Below are 25039 nucleotides of genomic sequence, written 5' to 3' on the forward strand. Positions count from 1 at the left end.
GAGGACACAAACAGATGGAGAAACATACCGTGTTCATGGATTGGAAGAATCAATATTGTCAAAATGGCTATTCTACCCAAAGCAATCTATAGATTCAATGCAATCCCTATCAAGCTACCAACGGTATTTTTCACAGAACTAGAACAAATAATTTCACAATTTGTATGGAAATACAAAAAACCTCGAATAGCCAAAGTAATCTTGAGAAAGAAGAATGGAACTGGAGGAATCAACCTGCCTGACTTCAGACTCTACTACAAAGCCACAGTCATCAAGACAGTATGGTACTGGCACAAAGACAGAAATATAGATCAATGGAACAGAATAGAAAGCCCAGAGATAAATCCACGAACCTATGGACACCTCATCTTTGACAAAGGAGGCAAGGATATACAATGGAAAAAAGACAATCTCTTTAACAAGTGGTGCTGGGAAAACTGGTCAACCACTTGTAAAAGAATGAAACTAGAACACCTTCTAACACCATACACAAAAATAAACTCAAAATGGATTAAAGATCTAAATGTAAGACCAGAAACTATAAAACTCCTAGAGGAGAACATAGGCAAAACACTCTCCGACATAAATCACAGCAAGATCTTCTATGACCCACCTCCCAGAATATTGGAAATAAAAGCAAAAATAAACAAATGGGACCTAATGAAAATTAAAAGCTTTTGCACAACAAAGGAAACTATAAGTAAGGTGAAAAGACAGCCCTCAGATTGGGAGAAAATAATAACAAATGAGGAAACAGACAAAGGATTAATCTCAAAAATATACAAGCAACTCCTGAAGCTCAATTCCAGAAAAATAAACGACCCAATCAAAAAATGGGCCAAAGAACTAAACAGACATTTCTCCAAAGAAGACATACAGATGGCTAACAAACACATGAAAAGATGCTCAACATCACTCATCATCAGAGAAATGCAAATCAAAACCACAATGAGGTACCATTACACGCCAGTCAGGATGGCTGCTATCCAAAAGTCTACAAGCAATAAATGCTGGAGAGGGTGTGGAGAAAAGGGAACCCTCTTACACTGTTGGTGGGAATGCAAACTAGTACAGCCACTATGGAAAACAGTGTGGAGATTTCTTAAAAAACTGGAAATAGAACTGCCATATGACCCAGCAATACCACTTCTAGGCATACACACTGAGGAATCCAGATCTGAAAGAGACACGTGCACCCCAATGTTCATCGCAGCACTGTTTATAATAGCCAGGACATGGAAGCAACCCAGATGCCCATCAACAGATGAATGGATAAGGAAGCTGTGGTACATATACACCATGGAATATTACTCAGCCGTTAAAAAGAATTCATTTGAATCAGTTCTAATGAGATGGATGAAACTGGAGCCCATTATACAGAGTGAAGTAAGCCAGAAAGATAAAGAACATTACAGTATACTAACACATATATACGGAATTTAGATAGATGGTGGCGATAACCCTATATGCAAAACAGAAAAAGAGACACAGAAGTACAGAACAGACTTTTGAACTCTGGGGGAGAACGTGAGGGTGGGATGTTTTGAAAGAACAGCATGTATACTATCTATGGTGAAACGGACCACCAGCCCAGGTGGGATACATGAGTCAGGTGCTCGGGCCTGGTGCACTGGGAGGACCCTGAGGAGTCGGGTGGGGAGGGAGGTGGGAGGGGGGATCGGGATGGGGAATACGTGTAACTCTATGGCTGATTCATGTCAATGTATGACAAAACCCACTGAAATGTTGTAAAGTGATTGGCCTCCAACTAATAAAATAATATTTAAAAAAAAAAATAAATAAAAAAAAAAAAAAAAAAAAAAAAGAAAACTGTGGTGCTGGAGAAGGCTCTTGAGAATTCCCTGGACTGCAAGGAGATCAAACCAGTCAACCCTAAAAGAAATCAACCCTGAATATTGATTGGAAGGACTGATGATGAAGTTGAAGCTCCAATTCTTTGGCCACATGATGCACAGAGCTGACTCAATGGAAAAGACCTTGATTCTGGGAAAGACTGATGGCAGGAGGATACAAGGGAATAGACAATGAGATGTTTAGATAGCATCACTGACTCAATGGACATCTCCAAGAGATAGTGGAGGATAGAGGAGCCCGGTGTGCTGCAGTCCACAGGGTCACAAAGAGTTGTACACCACTTAGCAACTGAACAACCACAACAGGACCCTGCAGGCATGCCTCTGAGGTATTCCTGGTTTGATTCCAGACTACCATAGTAAAGAGAACTGGCAATAAAGGGAGTCACACAATTTTTTTGGTTTCACCGACTCAATGGACATGAGTTTGGGTGGACTCCGGGAGTTGGTGATGGACAGGGAGACCCAGTGTGCTGTCATTCATGCGGTCACAAAGAGTCAAACACGACTGAGTGACTGAACTGAACTGAATACATATAAACTTATGTTTACACTACACTGTAGTCTTTTCAGTGTGCTATATATTCTGTCTAAAAAATGTACATACTTTAACTTAAAAGTATTTTATTGCTGAAAAATGCTAGTTGTCATCTGACAACCCATAGTTGCTGCAAACCCTCAGTTTGCAAAAAGTGCAGCATCTGCAAAGCACAATAGAATGACTTATTCTTGTACATGTGTATGTATATATTAAAATATGTATAGTTAATGTGCACAATAGATGTATATGCAATATATGTAATAAAGTATATGTGTTAAGGTTCATTTTGATCTAAAATCAATGTATCTAGTTGTCTTGTAATACTATTTGGTAAATCTGTCACCTCTTGGTGTCTGTGTATGCTCTCTGTATTCTAATATTGTCTTGACATATGGGTATAGTCAAACTTTATTAGGGACCATCCTCATGACCTCATTTAACCTTAACTACCTCTTTAAGGCCCACTACATTTGTAGTCACACTTTTCACCACCATTTGCTTCCTAGTGGCTAAAACACTGTCTGGAATGCAATAAGTGCTCAGTTATATTTGATGAGATATTTAAGGAAAGAATCATATATACATGTAATATTTTACATGACCCAAGATGGGGAACTGTTTATTTACCAGTAATTATCAAGGGGAGACCACATTATTTGTTTGAGGAAAATGATATTTTGTTAAACTACTTGGAACAGAAAATGAGACTTTAAGGCCATGTCTAATCTATGACTGGTCTTCCCTGGTGGCTCCATGGTAAAGAATCCGCCTGCCAATGCAGGAGACACATTCAATCCCTGGGTTGGGAAGATCCCATGGAGGAGGAAATAGCAATGGTTTCCAGTGTTCTTACCTGTAAAATCCCATGGATGGAGGAGCATGGTGGCCTACACCAGGTGATTCAAAAAGAGTCATACACGACTTAGAGACTAAATAACAACAATGTCTAGCTTGTGCTGGCTAGATCATTTCACAAGAGAGAAAAAAATGCAGAGAGAAATTGGGGAGCAGGGAAGAGAAAAGAGGGGTGAGGAGAAGGTGGTGAAGGGTTCTGTGAGATGAGAACTTCCTCCCTTGTTCTGATCTCACTTTCATATGAAAACCATGAAGTGATTGATATAGGTAGGCATCTCATGGAATGAAAGATTTTTAAAATGATTATTCTTGTTGTAGATTGATGAGGGGGGGAAAGAGTTGGCAGAAGCAGGAGAAACAGCAAGTCATGAGTGTGTTATTCCATGAATGTGTTATTTAAATGGGTGGTTCCCACAGATCTCAGGAAGTCAGTGAGTGGTTGTGAGCGGGTCAAGAAAGTGAGGAAGGGGTTTGGGGAGAGACTGAGGGTCTGCTGTTTTTCCAGGGATGGGGGTACTACATGGACACCCTCCAGGCTTCACACATTCCTCTCCCCTCACCCCATGTCTACCCACTTTACTGGCCATGTGAACCTGGAAAAGTCGCCTAAACTTCCCTCTAACCCTCTAAAGGCTTGGCAAAGAAGTACAGAATTAAGACACAGGATGAGTACTTACATAACCTACATAAGATGGGAATTTCAGAGCTAGGGTGTTTGGCTCTGTTGATGGAAAATTAAATAACAATCAATGTAAGACAAAAGAAAAGAGAATTTTGGTTATTTCTGTAACATTCAGATTTTTTAGATAATATCCTGAATTGTGACTGGTAATTTACCAGGACATATCAGATTTTTAGGAATTTCATAAAATTTTTAGAACACATATTGATAACATTTATCCTTCCAATGTAACCTAAGAAGGTTTATCATCACTTGTTTGACAATATATATGTTCTCAGTCACTTCAGTTGTGTCCAACTCTTTGAGACTCAACAGACTATAGTCCGACAGGCTCCTCTTTCCATGGGATTCTCCTGGCAAGGATACGGGAGTGGGTTGCCCTGCCCTCTTCCAGGGGATCTGCTGATGGTACCCATGTAATTATATGTGCCAGTATGCCTAAGTGTAATGAGGTCAATATCATTCTTTGAGATGTTTTAGGAGCTCTCTGAAAAATCCCCAGAATAGCCAGAGGTGAAAAAATATTTCATTTAGGGCTTCTTTGGTGGCTCAGTGTTAAATCTGCCTGCCAAGGTAGGAGACATGGATTCTGACCCGGGCAGGTCCTCGTGTGTGAGAGAACTTGCAGAAGGCCAGCTTCCCTGCAGGGAGGTTCAGGCACTCCAAAAAAACCAATTTTGGTCAAAGCAAAGATGGAGGTGAGAGAATCTTTCCACTCCCCCACGTAGGGAAACATCCCCCCACAGAAAAGGGGAGTGATGAGTGAGTGCTCAGCTACCCTCGTTCTGCAAGACATCGCAGGAGACACCTGAGAAGGACATCTACAGCAGCCCCAGAGACCTGAGACGGGACCTCCATGAGGAGGGAGAGGAAGAATATTTGGAAAGACGCAGATAAACATGTCAAAGGGCATGAAAGGAATTGCTTTTCTCAGGGAGTCCAGTCGCATGCCTCTGGGAGCACCACACCGGGGGATCTCTCTGCTGCATCCACAGGCACCCTCAGTACCCCAAGTGCTGGACCCACACCTCCCCCACTCTTCGGGGGCTCCTTGTGGGAGCCTCCCCCGGCAACATCCTGGGGAGCTCAGTAGACCAGAAACACCCTCAGAAAACCAGTCCCTGCTCTAAGTGAGGGTGCCTGCAGACTGGAGCTCTAGAGCCACCTTCTGGAAATTCAGAGACAGGTTTCCAGGAAGCAACCTGGTGGGTTGTCAGAGCAGATGAGATAAAAAAGCTTACATGTAAATCCATGGCTGATTCATGTCAATGTATGGCAAAAACCACTACAATATTCTAAAGTAATTAGCCTCCAACTAATAAAAATAAATGAAAAAAAAAAAAAAAAAGAATTCTCCCACAAGGCCTCCCTGGGGTTCAGTGGTTAAGAATGCGTCTGCCAAAGCAGAGGACCCAGGTTCAGTCCCCGGTCTGGGAGGACCTCATATGCCGTGGGGCAACTAAGCCCAGATGCCATAAGCACTGCAGTTTGTGCTCTACAACAAGAGAAGCCACCACAATGAGAAGCCCGTGCACCGCAACTGAGGGAGGACTGTGCAGTAACCAAGATCCAGGGTAGACATACTTAATCAATCAATTAATTAAAAATTTTTAAAAAGAATTATCCCACAAGAGGGAGAAGAAAGAGTGAAATAAGTTTACTGATAGACAGAAAACCCCAGAAAATAACTCCAAAAGTAACCACTACAGATTGAAGGTGTCTACTACAAATACAAAAACATAGTATAGAATTATACTCACAGTTTTACTCACCTTCATCCTCTTGAGAGCAGCCTCTCCACTAAGGAATTCATTACCACTTTAATTCCCAGAATTTTCTGCTTTGAGTCAGATGAGAGAAACTCAGAGAAGGCTTCTTTCTGTCTAAATTGCATCTCAGATGTTTTCCCTTTAAAATAATCTTCCTAACAACACTGGGTTCAAGACCATCCCCACACAACCAACTAAAACTAACCACAACAGTTTAAGCTGCCTCTTTCCTTTTGAGGAGTTGGCTTTTCAAGGATAGATACATAGATCAATGGGATAGAATCAATAGTCCTGAGACAAACACTTACATTTATGGTTCATTTTACCCACAGGAACCAAGACAATACAATGGGTAAAAGATAGTCTCATCAACAATAGTGCCCAGACAAGTATGCATCTACATGCAAATAAATAAACCAGGACCACTACTTCACAGTAAAAAATAAATAAATAAAAATTAATGGAAGCTTCAACTACGACATGTAAACCCCACACTGGTTGTCTCTGGCCAGTGTTTTAGCAAGTGTGTCAATTGTTGTATGACAGAATCTTGTCCACTCACTGACCCCTCGCTAACTTGCTCAGCCCTCCTCTCCGATTCCCGATTTTCTTCTTCTGTGAGATGTGGTGCTTTTGACCTCTTACAGCATCCTTCCCTTTCCCGCCTTGGTGTTCAGTCGTCCCAGAAAACAGGCTCCTTGGGATCCTATTCCATCCCTTCATGCAAGGCTGGCTGCAGACACGATATTTGTTCAATGCTTTGTTGCTTGAATTCACATCAGAGATTGTATGCTCCTCTTCTCCTGGTTGGGGTCCAGCTGGGCTTGGGGGTCCCCCACACTGGAGTGTCTCAGGTCAGGTGCAGGCTGTGGGGAATTGAGTCGTGTAAGAGGACCAGGTGTGAGGAGGAGTGTGAGTGGGTCCCCTGTTCTACTTAGGGTCCTTGATGATCAATGAATTCAAGTGTCCCTGGAAATAATCAAGAAATAAAGAAACATAATAGAGATAGAAAGGGTTTATTTGACTCACACTGAGGACTATAGCTTAGGAGGCAGCCTCTCCGAGAGCTCTGAGGAACTGCTCTGCTGAAGCATCATTTCCAGCACAGTCTTACACCTCATGCAAACAAAGCTCACACATCAACACAACAGGGTGTGTTCCTTCAAGGTTTCAAAAGAGACAGACTTAGTACATAGACAGTGAGACAGCAGGACTCTGGTTTCTGGGAAGGGAACCTTATATCTTCCAGGCAGTGTTAACCCAGACACCATGAGAAGGGGTTTGCTCATTCTGATCTTCAAAATAGATATTCTTTACCTCAATGGTTAAAGCAGATGAGCTGTGAGGTCTGACAGGCTGTCCTAGTTCACACAGAGTTCAGGCTGAACCATGGATGAGCCAGAATGACTTCCCCATTCCTCAATATGTGAACATCTTCCCCATCACAGTTCTGTTCAGTTCACTTCAGTCACTCAGTCGTGTCCGACTCTTTGTGACCCCATGAACTGCAGCACTCCAGGCCTCCCCGTCCATCACCAACTCCCGGAGTCCACCCAAACCCATGTCCATTGAGTCAATGATGCCATCCAACAATCTCATCCTCTGAGTGCCCTTCCTCTCCTTCCCTCAATCTTTCCCAACATCAGGGTCTTTTCAAATGAGTCAGCACTTCGCATCAGGTGGCCAAAGTATTGGAGTTTCAGCTTCATCATCAGTTCTTCCGGTGAACACCCAGGACTGATCTCCTTTAGGAACAAGCAGATAAAAAATCTTAGAACCACATGATCCAGCAATTCTACCTCTGAGGATATACCCAGAAGAATTGAAATCATACCCTGGAAGAGATATTTGTACACTCATGTTCATAGCAGCTTTATTCACAATATTTAAATCATGAAACCAACCTGAGTATCCATTGACCAAAGAACAAGTAAGCCAAACATGGTATACACCAATAACAAAGTATTATTCAGCAATTAAAAAGAAGGGAAGGGACTTCCCTGGTGGTCTAGTGGTTAAGAATCTTCCTTGCAATGCAGACTATGTGGGTTCAATCCCCAGTCAGGGAACTAAGATCCCACATGCCCCAGAGCAAGTCTGAGACCTGCAACTAAATAAAGCTTGCCAGCAGCAACAAAAACTCAGCACAGTCAAAATTTTTTAAATGTTTTTTAAAAATGGAATATAACATAAGCTACAATGCAAATCACCTAGTGGACATTGGGGTAATTAAAAGAAGTATGACAAGAAATAATAAATGCTATATGATTCCATTTACATGAATTAAGTGGTCATATTCATAGAGACAGAAAGTAGAGTGGTGATTGACAGGAACTGGGAAAGAAGAAAAGGGAAATTTTCTTGCATGAGTAGAGTTTCATTTTGCCAGATGAAAAATGTCCTGCAGTTTGGTTACACAAAATGTGAATGAACTTCACATGGCCAAACTGCACACTTAAAGATGGCTAAAATGGTAAATGTAATGCAATATGTATTTTAAGATAAAAAAAAATTGAGAACTTCCCCCAAGGGTAACCAGAGAAGAGTCAGGAGCTGATAGCAACAGGGCAGATGCTCCCCACCCGCCCAGCCCCATCCCCACCCCTACAACTCCAGGGATGAAGGCTGTCTTCTGTGCTCAGAACTCCCTGCTTCAGTTCTTGGAGATGTCCCAGCTCCAGCCCCGCAAGGCTTAACCTCAAACTCCCTGACTGATCCTATGCTCCAGGCTCTGCTCCAAGGATCCAGTAAGTCTCGGGTCACTCTCTTCTGTGGGAGCCTGGGTGCTGAGTTCACATCCTCCCAAAGAGACCTCTGCAATCCCAGAGTGCAGTGGGTCAGCCTGGCTCCAACCTAAGGGTGGAGAGACCCATTTTTTAGTTGAAAGGAGGAGGAGTTGAGAACTATTGTGTTTGTGAGAGAAGGGATGGGGGCGGGGGTTTGGATCAAGTCTGGAGGTTGGGAGATTCTTTTTAGACTGATGTTGAAATGATATGAAAGAATACCTTTATGATGGGCGGAAAGGATAGTTAGGGAGTTTGGGATGGACATGCAGACACTGATATACTTAAAATGGATAACCAACAAGGACATACTGTAGACACAGGGAACTCTGCTCAATGTTATGTGGCAGTATGGATGGGAAGGGAGTTTGGGAAAGAATAAATACATGTATATGTGTGTGTGTGTATATATATATATGCTTGGTTGAGTCCTTTTGCAGTCCACCTGAAACTATCACAACATTATTTTTCATTAACTTTTTATAAAATTTTTAATAAAATGTTATTATTATAAACTTTTATATACATTTTCCATTATGTGAATCACTGATTTCAGGCTCCTGTATACTGTTGGCCCTCCAAATTTATGGGTTCCTCCTCTGTGGATATTGGGGAAACTGTATCAATGTGAACAACTGCAGATTTGGGTATGTGTAGAGGACTACTGCATGGTAATTTATATTAAGTAATTTTTGTTTTTTCTACACCTGGGAACTCTGTGAAGCTGGCTGTATTATTTATCACTGGCAGCAATTTCTTAAATGGTTGTGAGATACTCATGACATAAATTAACCATCTTAATGATTTTAAGTGTACAGCGGGGGGAGGAGAGGTGGGGACAGGTTGAGGAAGTAACACTGACATGTATACACTGCCATGCGTGAAATAGATAGCTAGTGGGAAGCTGCCGTATAACATGGGGAGCCCAGTCTGACGCTCTGTGATGACCTAGAGGGGTGGGAGGGGGGATGGAGGGAAGGCCAAGAGGGAGAGGAACACATGTATAGTTAGAGCTGATTCGTGTTGTTGTACAGCCGAAACCAGCACAGCACAGTGAAGCAATTATCCTCCAGTAACAATTGTTTAAAGTATGCAGTTCAGTAATGTTAAGTGCATTTACATTGTTGTGCAGCCGATCTCTAGATCATTTTTCATCCTGTAAAACTAAAACTTTGCCCCCATTTTATGATAACTCTCCACTTCCCCCTTCACCCCAGCCCCTTGAAAACCACCATCCTGGTAATGATAACCCTATATGCAAAACAGAAAAAGAGACACAGAAGTACAGAACAAACTTTTGAACTCTGTGGGAGAAGGTGAGGGTGGGATGTTTCAAAAGAACAGCATGTATATTATCTATGGTGAAACAGATCACCAGCCCAGGTGAGATGCATGAGATGAGTGCTCGGGCCTGGTGCACTGGGAGGACCCAGAGGAATCGGGTGGAGAGGGAGGTGGGAGGGGGGATTGGGATGGGGAATACGTGTAACTCTATGGCTGATTCATGTCAATGTATGACAAAACCCACTGAAATGTTGTGAAGTAATTGGCCTCCAACTAATAAAATATAATTAAAAAAAAAAGAAAACCACCATCCTGCTTTCTGTCTCTATAATTGGATAACTCTCAGAAGTTCACAGAAGTGGAATCATACAGTATTTGTCTTCTTGTTATTGGCTGAGGTTACTTAGCATAATATCCTCAAGCTGCCTCCATGTTGTAGCACACATCAGAATTTCCTGTCTTTTTAAGGCTGCCTAGTATTCTACTGTGTGTATAGATCACATGGTGCTTATCCATTCTTTCATGGAAGGACATTTGGGTTGCTTCCAACTTTCAACTATTGTGATAACACTCTTTTGAACACAAGTGTACAAATATCTCTTTGAGATCCTATTTTCCATTCTTTGGGGTATACACCCATAGGGTGAATGGATCATATGGTAAGTCAATCCATTTTTAGCTTTTGGAGAAATGCCACAACAGATGCACCATTTAACATGCACAAGGATTCATCAGCAGAACATAATCTAGAAGAAAATGGAGGTTCGGAGAAGTGAACGACTTCTTCAAAGGCACAGGAGTGTTGAGGAAGCCAATGTTCTAATAATATTCCCCTGGGTTCTTAACCTTGCTCTTAACCAAAATGCTGGCCTTGGACTTAAGAGTATTAGAAGAGAGAGCCCCCTGAAGGTAACTCGTGGTCACTGGGTCATCCTAGCCCTGCAGAGCCATGGTGAGGAGACATTTCAGGCCTCAAAGGAGCAGGAAACAGAGTCCTGTCATTTCTGATTCAGAATAAAGGTTGGTCCCCCTCTCACCAAGCAGTTGGGAGACCTCTCTGGTTTGATGCTATGACAGAGCTAGTCTAGAGTCTGTCCCTCCTACAAATTCCATCTCACTGTGCCCCAAAACAGAGTTCTTATTCCATATCATGCTGCAAGCAAAAAAACAGGAAGCTCTCAGTTTTCAGGATCCTTGGTGAAAAATTATGCAAAGTCTGAGCTCTTTGATTACCAAGCTCCTAAAACAGTCACTTCACATGTATCAAAGAGGGGACGAAATAATGATGATGACAATCTTCCCTGCATTATACAGGAAAGGAGGGCAAAGGTGGTATGTAATTTGTGAAAACTCAGAAAAATTAATATGTTCCAGAGCTGGTTGATTTCAATTAAAAAATCATATTCTTAACCATTCGTTTATTAAACTGTTCATTTATTCATTCATGCATCCTCAATCATGTCTGACTTTTGGTGACCCCTTGGACTGTAGCCTGCCAGGCTCCTCTGTCCGTGGACTTTTCCAGGCAAGAATCCTGGCGTGGGTTGCCATTTTGTCTCCTGCATCTCCTGCCTCGGTAGGCAGAGTCTTTACCACTGAGCCACGTGGGAAGCCCCTTTTATCCACTCAGCTTATACCAGTTAAGCAGCTTCTGTCTATCACCACTGCATTTGAGGCTTTTTCTTCCCAAGAAGCAGAAAACTTATCTAGGCTCTTCAGCTGGTCTAATAATTAAATTGATGTGAGACAAATCACCAATTTAATTTGCTATGTATGTGAAATTGTGAAAGTGAAAGTCACTCAGTCATGTCCAACATTTTGTGACCCCGAATTCTCCAGGCCAGAATACTGGAGTGGGTAGCCTTTCCCTTCTCCAGGGGATCTTCCAAATCCAGGGATTGTACTCAGGTCTCCTGCATTGCAGGCAGATTCTCTACCAGCTGAGCCACAAGGAAAGCCCAAGAATACTCCAGGGGATCTTCCTGATCCAGGAATCAAACCGGGGTCTTCTGCATTGCAGGCAGATTCTCCTGCATTGCAGGCAGATTGTTATGTATGACAGCCCCATAAAAACTTGAGGCTCAAGAGAGTCAAGCAAGGGAGGCTTATATGGTATCATGAGTTTAACATAAAAAGGAAAGAATCTGGGGCTTCAAAGGGGAGGAAGATGGCTCAAAGGAAGATGGGAAAAGCAAATGCTCAGTGAACAAATGTTTGCCACTCCAAGCAGGGAAGACTTCCTGAGTTTAAAAAGTTGTATATTATCAAGTGTGAAATAGATCGCCAGTCCAGGTTGGATGCATGAGACAAGTGCTTGGGGCTGGTGCACTGGAATGACCCAGAGGGATGGGATGGGGAGGGAGGTGGGAGGGGGGGTTCAGGATGGGGAACACATGTAAATCCATGGCTGATTCATGTCAATCTATGGCAAAAACCACTAGAATATTGTAAAGTAATTAGCCTCCAACTAATAAAAATAATTTGGAAAAAAATAAAAATTGTCTCGTAATAGCTCTCTTCCTGGCATAGGTCCCCTAATCCAATTATTTTGAGCACTTAAGGGAGAGGCAAGGAGTTTCTCCAGAGTCTGCTGGGTCTTAACTGCCTTCAGCTCAAAACAGTCTATCCACAAAAGGGGTACATTTGAGGAGATAGAATCCACTCCATCTTACTTTCCTTCACGCAACCTTTCCAGTAATTTTGAATCATATCAAAAGATGTATTTATGTTTAAGGAACCAAAGCTCAGAGACAGAGGACTTGATCAATGTGTCCTTTTACCACCTGCTCCCCATTACTCCATTGCTCCACGGAATTAGACTCCCAGGATCAAGGGCAGATGGTACTTTTTTTTTTTTTTTTTTTTTTTGAAGTAGTGTTGTTTAAAGCCTCTTCCCTGATAATTCAGTTGGTAAAGAATTTGCCTGCAATGCAGGAAACCCTGGGTTGATTCCTGGTTTGGGAAGATTCACTGGAGAAGGATTAGGCTAAATTTCTGCTGTACAGATTCAGTGATACATATACATATACACATTCTTTTTCATATTCTTTTCCATCCTGGTTTATCACATGATATTAAATAGAGTTTCCTGGGCTACACAGTTAGGACCTTGTTGTTTAAGATGAACATTCTTAATGACTTTGTGTCTTGCGTTCTCAGCAGATCATATCAACTCCGTCAAGGATGCTGCGTCAGTATGTTCGCCAACTTGGTCAGAAGCTGGTCCACAGGCAGCCAGTGGAGCCCATAGAAGTGTCTGAGAGTCCTGCAGCTCATCTAAACACACTGGACCTGGTGGGCTTCGGTGTGGCCAGCACCTTGGGAGCAAGTGTGTACATCGTGGCTGGTGCTGTGGCCAAATACATAGCTGGACCAGCAACCATCATCTCCCTCTTGGTGGCTGCCCTGTCTTGTGTGATGTGCGGTCTCTGCTATGCTGAGTTACGGGCCCAGGTACCATGTTCTGGTTCTGTGTATCTCTACAGCTATGCCACCATGGGACAACTGTGCGCCTTCGTCATTGGCTGGAACCTCATCCTGTATTTAGTCATTGGTGAGATGATGGAGTGGGGGAAAGCGTAGGTCTTAAGATCAGGAAGTAAGGAGGGAGGAGGATTGGGATCTTCTCTCATTCACACTTTGCTATCTACCTTGTGTGGGAGGCGGATAACATTGGCAGGAAAACCCCACAACTTCATTGTACTCAGGTCTATCCTGTTTCTTCAAATGATGATCCAGGAAACCAGAAAGAAAAGGAACTGTAGGGAGTGGATGAGAGGGAGGCATGGCCCACAGGCTCATCCATTCACCATATTGAAGTTTTTGGTCAGCTGTTGTCTTTGTGGGATTTTCCATTACCACGTGATTTAAAATTTTCAGCTCTCATCTCCCAGCCTCCCTGGTCCCACTTTTCTGTGTTTTCTTGCATAACATTGATCTCCTCCTAATTATACCAAATAGTGACTTTTTTGTGAGTTATCTGGGTCTGCTCTTCCCACCCCAGGAAGAGAAACTCTTTGAGGTTAGGTACTTTGTCTTTCTTTCATAACATATCCCACGGCACATAGTCAAGAATCAATTTATCCTTGTTAATGAATATTCTTCTGCCTCTACAGGCACTGCCAGTTTGTCCAAAGTGTGGAGCATCACCTTTGACAGCCTGATTGGAAACCACATCTCTCAGGCATTAGAGGAGACTTTCTCTCCATATATGCCCTCTTTCCTGGCCACGTTCCCAGACTTTGTCGCTCTGGCCTTGTTGCTGGTGATGATCGGTGAGAAGGGGACAGAGATAGGATGAGAAGAGTGGGGTGTGAAGAAGGAGCTGGGGATGGAAAGGCTTGGGTGCAGAATGAGGGGGGTTAGGACTGGAAGGAAAGGTGGCAGGAGGGGAGGACACACTGTTGTTTTTTATTCTCGGCACCGTTGACAATTCGGGCTGGATCATTCTTGGTGTGGGGGGCTGTCCTATGCATTGTAAGGTTTTTAAAAAATCAGTGTTGGGTGTGGAATAAAAATCATTCCCAACCTTTACTCACTAGACACCAGTGATGCCCTCCCTGCCCCCAAACTCTGACACCCAGAAAGTCTCCAGACAGTGCCAAATAGTTGGGAGGCAAAATCACTCCCGCTGAGAATCATTGACTTAGACCAACAAGCTTCCTCCTCTGTACTAAGATCAAAGAATGCTTTATTTTTCAATTGAAAGGAAGTCCTCAGAGCATAAAATTAATAATTTTATTATACTCTTCCACCTTTGTTTAGATATATTTGACATATAGCACTGTATAACTTTAAGTTATACAAGTTGATGATTTCATAGACATATATTGTGAGATACGACATCAACCATCTGAAAGTGTACAATTCAGTGGCACTTAGTACATTCACCATGTTGTGCAACCATCGCCTCCATATACTTCCAAACATGTTCATCTCCCCAAAGGAAAGACTGCTTCCGGTACCCGCTGAACAGTCAGTGTCCTCGCCGCAGTCTGCAACTTCCCGCCTCTGGCAGCCATTAGTCTCATTTCTCTCTCTATGGATTTATTTGAGTGTTTTATATTCCATCTATCCCATAGGAGTAATGCTTCTGGGCTCTTATGCATCACCCCTGATCATCAAAGTGTTCACAGGCATCAACATTTTTGTTCCAATCTTCACGATCATCTCTGGCTTCATTAAGGGAGACCTGCACAACTGGCAACTCACAGAACAGGACTACAGACTGAACACATCCAGATCCAGTGACATCTATAGGTTAGGAGGCTATGACCCTTGGCCAGAGAAATGCTTGTGAAGTGGGGGAGGTGGCAGTGAAGAGCTGGGAAGACAGTAGAGACTAGAGAGATCTGGGCTGGTGAATCCACAAGATCAGATGATGGGAGTGCTGGAGCCCAGGGTTTGTGGTATGAAGGGAGGATTCCAGTAGAGATGACTGAACACACCCCACCTATGTTCTTCCTCATTCCTTCTCTCACCATAGCTTGGGCCCTCTCGGTTCTGGAGGGTTTGTGCCCTTTGGCTTTGATGGGATTCTCCAAGGAGCAGCCCTATGCTTCTACTCATTTGTTGGTTTTGATGGCATTGTCATGAAAGGTAACATGGTTATTGTGGGTCCCATCAGGGGCTTGGGCACAGTTTCAGCTGCCCTTGGGCACAGGGGTTGGTAGATGGTTAACCTGCTTTGGAAGATGCAGGAGGAAAGGGGATTTTTTTCTTCTTTTTGCTTTCACTCCAGTGTGTTTTCCTGACCCATACTTCCATCCACCCTGCAGGGAGAGAAGCCCGAAATCCTCAGCGTTCCATCACTTTGAGCATGGTGATCTCCATCTTCATTGGCTTTTTGGCATACTCTGGTGTCTCAGCATCAATCACCCTCATGGTGCCCTACTACCAGATTCATCCTTTCAGCCCCTTACCACAGGCTTTTCTCCATGTCGGGTGGGACCCTGCCAGATACATCATGGCTGTTGTCTTCTTGTGTGCTCTTTTATACAGGTCAGTGCCATGGTTTTCCCCCTCTCTACTGTCAGATTCTTAGGTATCTGTCCCTTGGTATGAGGGACAAGAGAGCAAGACACCTTACCCCATGTAGACAAGGGAGGAGATGCCCTAGGCTGTCCCTTCTCTCCAAGTCCGCACATGTGTTTCCGTTTTCTCTTCCAGCCTCCTGGGCACCATATTTTACATGTCTCAGCTGATCTGTGCGATGGCCACGGACGGGCTCCTTTTCCGGGGCCTTGCCCAGACCCATGCCCGCACAGGCACCCCAGTCATGGCCATTATGTCTTCTGTAAACCTCGCAGGTGAATAAATGAAGCACACTCCTTCTCCAATCAATTTCCTTAACTTGGATATTTCTAGTGATTTCTCACCTTCTCCACCTTCTCCACCTTGTTTGTGCCTTCATTCTAGCCATCATGGCGTTACTCTTGGACCTCCAACATATGGTGGAACACATGTCAACTGGGATGATATTTGGTAATACCCTTGGGACTTTTTCTGTGCTTGTCCTCAGGTGAGGCTCCACTATACCTAGGCTGGGGGTCTTAGACCCATGGGGGTTGATGGGGAGGTAATCGTCTTCTGGTTTAATGTTGCTTTCTCTGTCTTGGTCTCCTTAAGGCAGGAAAGAGATAAATAGATTGTCTGATGTTGGGTTAGTAGTTCAGTTCAGTTCAGTCACTCAGTCGTATTCAACTCTTCGCAACCCCATCGACTGCAGCATGCCATGACTCTCTGTCCATCACCAACTCCCAAAGTTTACTCAAACTTATGTCCATTAGGTCGGTGATGCCATCCAACTGTCTCATCCTCTGTTGTCCCCTTCTCCTGACTTCAATCTTTCCCAGCATCAGAGTATTTTCAAATGAGTCAGTCCTTCGCATCAGGTGGCCAAAGTATTGGAGTTTCAGCTTCAACATCAGTCCTTCCAAAGAATATTCAGGACTGATTTCCTTTAGGATGGACTGATTAGTTCTCCTTGCAGTCTAAGGGACTTTCAAGAGTCCTCTCCAACACCACAGTTCAAAAGCATCAGTTCTTTGACATTCAGCTTTCTTTATAGTCCAACTCTCACATCCATATATGACTACTAGAAAAACCATAGCTTTGACTACAGACCTTTGTTGGCAAAGTGATGTCTCTGCTTTTTAATATACTAAGTTGGTCATAATGTTTCTTCCAAGGAGCATGCATCTTTTAATTTCATGACTGCAGTCACCATCTGCATTGATTTTGGAGCCCAAAAAATAAGGTTTCTCAGTGTTTCCATTGGTTTCCCCATCAATTTGCCATGAAGTGATGGGACTGGATGCCATGATCTCAGTTTTCTGAATGCTGACCTTTAAGCCAACTTTTTCACTCTCCGCTTTCACTTTCATCAAGAGGCTCTTTAGTTCTTTGCTTTCTGCCACAAGAGTGGTGTCATCTGCATATCTGAGGTTTTTTATATGTCTCCCAGCAATCTTGATTCCAGCTTGTGCTTCATCCAGTCCAACATTTCTCATGATGTATACTACATAGAAGTTAAGTAAGCAGGGTGACAATATACAGCCTTGACATACTCCTTTCCTGATTTGGAACCGTCCGTTGTTTCATGTCCAGTTCTAACTGTTGCTTCTTGACCTGCATACAGATTTCTCAGGAGGCAGGTCTGGAGGTCTGGTCTTCCCATCGCTTTAAGAATTTTCCAAAATTTCTTGTGATCCACACAGTCAAAGGCTTTGGCATAGTCAATAAAACAGAAATAGATGTTTTTCTGGACCTCTCTTGCTTTTTTGATGATCCAGCGGATGATGGCAATTTGATCTCTGGTTCCTCTGCCTTTCCTAAAACCAGCTTGAATATCTGGAAATTCACGGTTCATGTATTTTTGAAGCCTGGCTTGAAGAATTCTGAGCATTACTTTACTAGCATGTGAGATGAGTGCAATTGTGTGGTAGTTTGAGCATTCTTTGGCATTGCCTCTCTTTGGGATTAGAATGAAAACGGACCTTTTCCAGTCCTGTGGCCACTGCTGAGTTTTCCAAATTTGCTGGCATATTGAGCACAGCACTTTTACAGCATCATCGTTTAGTATTTGAAATAGCTCAACTGGAATTCCATCACCTCCACTAGTTTTGTTCATAGTGATGCTTCCTAAGGCCCACTTGAGTTCACATTCCAGGTTGTCTGGCTCTAGGTGAGTGATCACACCATCGTGGTTGCCTGGGTCATGAAAATCTTTCTGTATAGTTCTTCTGTGTATTCTTGCCACCTCTCTTAATATCTTCTGCTTCTGTTAGGTCCACATCATTTTTGTCTTTATGTGCCCACCTTTGCATGAAATGTGCCCCTGTTATATCTAATTTTCTTGAAGAGATCTCTAGTCTTTCCCATTCTATTGTTTTCCTCTATTTCTTTGCATTGATGGCTGAGGAAGTCTTTCTTATCTCTCCTTGCTATTCTTTGGAACTCTGCATTCAAATGGGTATAACTTCCCTTTTCTCCTTTGCCTTTCACTTTTCTTCTTTTCGCAACTATTTGCAAGGCCTCCTCAGACAACCATTTTGCCTTTTTGCATTTCTTTTTCTTGGTATGGTCTTGATCACTGCCTCCTGTACAATGTCATGAACCTCAGTCTATAGTTCTTCACATACTCTATCAGATCTAATCCTTTGAATCTATTTCTTACTTCCACTTTATAGTCATAAGGGATTTGATTTAGGTCATACCTGAATGGTCTAGTGGTTTTCTCCACTTTCTTCAATTTCAGTCTGAATTTGGCAATAAGGAGTTCATGATCTGAGCCACAGTCAGCTCCTGGTCTTGTTTTTGCTGACTGTATAGAGCTTCTCCATCTTTGGCAGCAAAGAATGTAATCAATCTGATTTCAGTGTTGACCATCTGGTGATGTTCACATGTGGAGTCTTCTCTTGTGTTGTTGGAAGAGGGTGTTTGCTATGACCAGTGTGTTCTCTTGGCAAAACTCTATTAGCTTTTGCCCTGCTACATTCTGTACTCCAAGGCCAAATTTGTCTGTACTCCAGGTATTTCTTGACTTCCAACTTTTGCATTCCAGCCCCCTATAATGAAAGGGACATCTTTTGGGGGTATTAGTTCTAGAAGGTCTTGTAGGTCTTCTAGAAGGTCTTCATCTTCTTCAGCTTTACTGGTCAGGGCATAGACTTGGATTACTGTGATATTGAATGGTTTGCCTTGGAAACGAAGAGATCTTTCTGTTGTTTTTGAGATTGCATCCAAGTACTACATTTCTTTCTTTTTTTTTTTCTTCCACATACTGCATTTTGGACTCACTGTTTTACTGTGATGGCTACTCCATTTCTTCTAAGAGTTTCTTGCCCACAGTAGTAGATATAATGGTCATCTGAGTTAAATTCACCCATTCCAGTCCATTTTAGTTCGCTGATCTCTAAAATGTCAATATTCACCCTTGCCATCTCCTGTTTGGCCACTTCCACTTTGCCTTAATTTATGGACCTAACATTCCATGTTCCTATGCAATATTGCTCTTTACAGCATTGGACTTTACTTCCAACACCATTCACATTCAAAAGTGGATGTTGTTTATGTTTTGGCTTCGTTTCTTCATTCTTTCTGTAGTTATTTCTCTGCTGATCTCCAGTGGTATTTTGGGCACCTATGGACCTGGGGAGTTCATCTTTCAGTGTCCTATCTTTTTGCCTTTTCATACTGCTCATGGGGTTCTCAAGACAAGAATACTGAAGTGGTTTGCCATGCCCTTCTCCAGTGGACCACGTTTTGTCAGAAGAGATTGCTGTTATTATTGCCTTAATACCTCTATTCAGGTACCAGCCAGACATGAATGAGAAAGCAGAGGAGGAAGTTGAAATAGAGGCTGAAGTTGAAGAACATCCTTTGGACTCTGTACCTGAAGCCAGCATCTCAAGGATTCTAAAGAGTCTGTGGTTCCCTGCCAGCACCATCCCCATCCAGAAATCTGGCCAGATTGTCTATAGATGTGCCTCTCTGCTTGGTGAGCAGTGGGATTTCTCTTTGGCCCCATTCTGAAATTGACAGGGTGGGATGGGATACTGTGTCTTTGGCCATTGAGGAAGAGTCATGGAAATGTGATGACCCTTCCTGATGTTGGCTTCAGGGAGGAGTGTGACACAAGGTCCTGACATCTTTGTCTTCTGGGTCCAGCCTGTTCTCCTCCACCTTGATCCTTGTAGTTCTTCTGCTGATAATCCTGAGCCTGATCCTGGCCCAGTGGCCCAGACGTGTGTTCTCTGGAGACCCCGTGCTCACAACAGTGGTTGTGCTGCTGCTGCTGCTCATCACTGGGGTCACAGTCATCATCTGGAGGCAGCCCCAGGACCCTTCTCCTCTAATGTTCAGGGTAGGTGACCTTGTGTACCCAAAATGTCCACCTTGAATAAACGAAGTTTGCATGCTTTGAGGTCTGAATATCCTCTGCTGGCCCAGAAAAGAAGACAAGTTGCTAAAACAAATGGACCCTTCCCTGATCCACACTCAGTGCTATACATACACAATCTCAGTAGGCACTGAACATACAGCCTGAATGAACTGAACTTGTCCCGCCTACATTGGATAGGGTCTCCCTTTCAGACATCTGGGGTGTGTCCAGGGATGAACTGACTCTGCCCACAGGTTCCTGCTCTGCCTGTCCTCCCACTGGTCAGCATCTTTGTGAACGTTTACTTGATGATGCTGATGACCTCGAGGACTTGGACCCAATTTGGCATCTGGAATGCCATTGGTAAGTAGTTTTCTGGGATAAGGAGGCTTATTGAGTGACCAAATCCAACCATCTTCCTACCACCTCCCTTAGATTGTGTCAGACACCATAATAGGAAGCCTATTGGGCATTCGTAAGTGAGGAGAGCACCTACTTTTCCTTCTCATTGTCTCATTTCCCTACTAGGATTTGTCATATACTTTGGATATGGGATCCGACACAGCCTGGAGGAGAACAATGAGCAACAGCCACCAGCCTCCACCTCCCAGAGTTGACAAAAACATCCCTGGTGCTGAGTCATCTTAACCACAGGAAATAGATGCTGTGTGAAATCCCTCCAGGTTCTGAAGGATCTTCCAGTTCAAAGGACACTGTGAGCCTCTATGAACTGTGAAGGTGGTGGCACTTAGAGCCCTGTATTTATTGTTCATGGACAAAGTGACTGTAACTTTGTATAACTTTTAAATAAACTTTTTAAAGATTAGAAAAGTGCAGCAAAATGAATTTTCACAAAGAAATTACAAAGTAAGCAGTAACCAGAAGAAGAAATGAAATACTCACCTGCATGTAAGAAGCTCCTCCTCCTGCCTGTTTCCAGTGAAAACACAAGAAATTCCCACATGGGAAGTAAACTCAGGTAACAATACATGTGTCCGGTATTGCACTGAAATATTAGGACACAAATATATTGTGAGCAAAACAAAAAGAACAAATATATTGTGCAAACAGTAACACGAGAAAGCTAGCATAGCTACATTAATATCAAACAAAGTTGACTTTAAGAAAAAGAGAGTAATAACAGATGACGTGGATCATTTCATAATGATAAAGGGATATGCTCATTTGTACTTTTCCTGTGGCTTTATTGAGATATAGAGTCAATTGTGAAAATAATCATTTTTCTTGACTTTTCTGTCTCAGGCTCTTAGAGCTACACAGTAGAGTTGATTAGGAAAAAATCTTTTTTTAATAATTTTATTTATTTTTGATTGTACTAGGTCTTCACTGGTATGGGCAGGCTTTCTCTAGTTGCAGAGAGTGGGGGCTACTCTTTGTTGTGAGCCCTAGAACATGCAGATCTCAGTATTTGTGGCACACAGGCTTAGTTGCTCCGCAGCATGTGGAATCTTCCTGGGCCAAGAATCAAACCTATGTCCTCTGCACTGGTAGGCAGATTCTTATCCACTGAGCCACCTGGGAAGTCCTGGAAAAATTCCTAATTGGAAAAAACATTTGCATTGCCAGAGGAGGGTAGACAGGGTGGGAAGTAAGGGTTTGTTGATAAATGATTACAGTTGGGTGAAACTGAAAAATAGGAAGTGAAACTGAAAAGACAAGTTTAAGTTGTTGCAAAACAGAATGCATGATATTGAGATTACGAACATTGAAGACATTTGGTAATAATGAAGTAGAGGATTGGTCGCGGGATTGAGCAACTGATACAGAGTCAAGGAGGGATGAGGTCAAAAAACTAGTAACAGGCTTCTCTTATAGCTCAGAGGTAAAGAATCCACCTGCCAATGCAGGAGACACAGACTTAATCCCTGGTCCGGAAGATCCCACTTGCCTCAGGGTAACGAAGCCCATGGGCCACAACTACTGAGCTTGCGCTCTAGAAACTGGGAGCCGTAACTCCTGAAGCCTGCATGCCCTGGAGTCCGTGCTCTGCAATAAAAGAAACCACTGCAAAGAGGAGCCTGTGTGCCACAACTAGAGAGGAGCCCCTGCTCATCACAACTACAGAAAAGCCCACGCAGCAACAAAGGCCCACCCAGGACAGCCAATAATAAATAAATAAAATAATCATTTAAAAAAAGAAACTGAGTAGCAAGTTATTACATGAATTAAAACTAGATGGAACATGGGACTTCCCCAGTGGTCCAGTGGTTAAGCATCTACCCTCCAATGCAGAAGACATGAGTTTGATCCCTGGTCAGGGAACTAAGATCCCATATGCTGGGGGGTGACTGAGCCTGCCCACCACAATTAGAGAGAAGCCTGCCTGCCACAGGGAGAGTCTTCACGCCACAATGAAGGACTCCAGGTGCCACAACTGAGACCCAGAGCAGCAAATAAGAAAAATAGCAAGTATATTTTTTAAAATAGATGGAGGAGATTGAACAGAAGTAGGAAAATCACCAAACTGAGAGCCGTGATGAAATTAGAGGTGCAGGATCCAAGTAATGGAGACTGAAATTGCTGGTGAAACTTTGATGGAAGAGGTTGACCTCACTTGATTATCATCCTTCCCTTACTTCCGGGACAACCGGATATCCTGTGCTACTCCATGTGCTGTGAGAGGCAAGACTCATGAAAAGTTGAATCAGAATGTAATCAAGCCTCCAGATCAACCACCAGCTCATGGAGGGCAGGAGGGATAGATTCACATTTGAACTGAAAGCACCATTAACTGAAACCAGAGTGTGAGTAATTCTCCAGGAAAGAAAATGGTGCATTTTCATAACTGTTGAATGGTATGGGGAATTCTCTAGTGGTCTAGTCATTACAGCTCCGTGCTTCCACTGCAGGGATTGCGGGTTCTGTCCTTTATGGGTGAACTAAGATCCCACAAGCTGCACAGCGCAACCAACAAAATAAAATAAGTGATATGACCCAAATTGGAGAGTCTTTCATTAATCAAATACTATCACCCACACAGGCATACTTTGGAAATATCTCTGGTTGAGTCCAGACAACCCAATAAAAAGAACTGGCAATAAACAGAGTCATATACAAATTTTTTAGTTTCCCTGTGCTTGTAAAAGTTATGTTATACTACATTCTACTCAGTGTGCAAGAGCATCCTATAAAAAAAATAATGTGCATACCTTGATTTTAAAATATTTTTTTTAATGTGGTAAACATTAACTTCAGTGGTCACAAATCTTCAATTTATAAAAAATACATTATCTTCAAAGTAAAAGAAACTAAGGTACAGGTACTTGTGAGGGTATCTGTACATAGTAAGATATGTATATGTATATAATCATCATGCATAAAATATGTATCTAAGATGCTTTGAGCTGTGGTGTTGAAGAAGACTCTTGACAGTCCCTTGGACTGAAAGGAGGTCCAATCAGTCCATCCTAAAGAAGATCAGTATTGAGTGTTCATTAGAAGGACTCATGTTGAAGCTGAAACTCCAATACCTGATGCAAAGAGTTGACTCATTTGAAAAGACTCTGATGCTGGGAAAGATTAAGGGCAGGAGGAGAAGGGGACAACAGAGGATGAGATTGTTGGATGGCATCAACGACTCAATGAACATGGGTTTGGGTGGACTCCGGGAGTTGGTGATGGACAGGGATGCCTGGCATGCTGCAGTTCATGGGATCGCAAAGAGTCAGACACGACTGAGGAACAGAACTGAACTGAACTGAGGATATATGTATTAAATATATATTTTTAAGTGTTCACTGTTTCTATGAAATTCACTACATTTAGGTGTCTTGTATTTTTATTTCTTAAATCTCTCACCATTTGGTCTCTGTATGCTGTCTACAATCCAATCACCTTTCTTATGAGGACATTAGTCAGATTGAGTTAGAACCCACCTTAGTGACCTCATTTAAGTTTAATTACGTCTTTAAGACTCCCCATCACCAAATACAGTTACATTCTGAGGTTCTGGGGGTAGGACTTCAACATATGACTTTAACATCAGAGAGGTACTTTCAGCTCATAACACTTTGATGCCATTTTCTCCCCAGCAACTGAAACAGTGCCTGGAATACAGAAAGTGTTCACTTATATCTGATAAAAGAGATATATGATAAAAGAATCACATGCACATGTAATATTTTATGTGCCCCAAGATAGAGAAAATTTTATTTAGCAAATGTTATCAAGGGAAATTCATTTTGGAAAAAAATATTGTGAAACTAATTGAAAAAGAAAATGAAACTCTAAAACCATGTCTCATCTAAGAGTGATGTTGCTCACTCATTATCAGAGGAATGCAAATCAAAACCACAATGAGGTACCATTACACGCCAGTCAGGATGGCTGCTATCCAAAAGTCTACAAGCAATAAATGCTGGAGAGGGTGTGGAGAAAAGAGAACCCTCTTACACTGTTGGTGGGAATGCAAACTAGTACAGCCACTATGGAGAACAATGTGGAGATTTCTTTAAAAAACCGGAAATAGAACTGCCATATGACCCAGCAATCCCACTTCTGGGCATACACACTGAGGAAACCAGATCTGAAAGAGACACGTGTACCCCAATGTTCATCGCAGCACTGTTTACAATAGCCAGGACATGGAAGCAGCCTAGATGCCCATCCGCAGACGAATGGATAAGGAAGGTGTGGTACATATACACAATGGAATATTACTCAGCCATTAAAAAGAATTCATTTGAATCAGTTTTAATGAGATGGATGAAACTAGAGCCCATTATACAGAGTGAAGTAAGCCAGAAAGATAAATATCACTACAGCATACTGACACATATATATGGAATTTAGAAAGATGGTAACGATAACCCTATATGCAAAACAGAAAAAGAAACACAGATGTATA

General features: G+C 42.6%; 1 protein-coding gene across 1 annotated transcript; it reads left to right on the forward strand.

The window, feature by feature from the left end:
• Window positions 1-12971: 12971 nt before the first annotated feature.
• LOC136158929 (cationic amino acid transporter 3-like) lies at window positions 12972-20789 on the forward strand. The gene is made up of 11 exons (XM_065920776.1): window positions 12972-13341; window positions 13904-14062; window positions 14870-15047; window positions 15274-15386; window positions 15566-15788; window positions 15957-16096; window positions 16206-16308; window positions 19601-19788; window positions 19988-20154; window positions 20427-20535; window positions 20701-20789. The coding sequence occupies exons 1-11, from the start codon at window positions 12972-12974 to the stop codon at window positions 20787-20789; spliced, it is 1839 nt and encodes a 612-aa protein (XP_065776848.1).
• Window positions 20790-25039: the final 4250 nt, after the last annotated feature.

Source organism: Muntiacus reevesi, chromosome 2, assembly GCF_963930625.1.
Source record: "Muntiacus reevesi chromosome 2, mMunRee1.1, whole genome shotgun sequence".
NCBI classification, from domain to species: domain Eukaryota; kingdom Metazoa; phylum Chordata; class Mammalia; order Artiodactyla; family Cervidae; genus Muntiacus; species Muntiacus reevesi.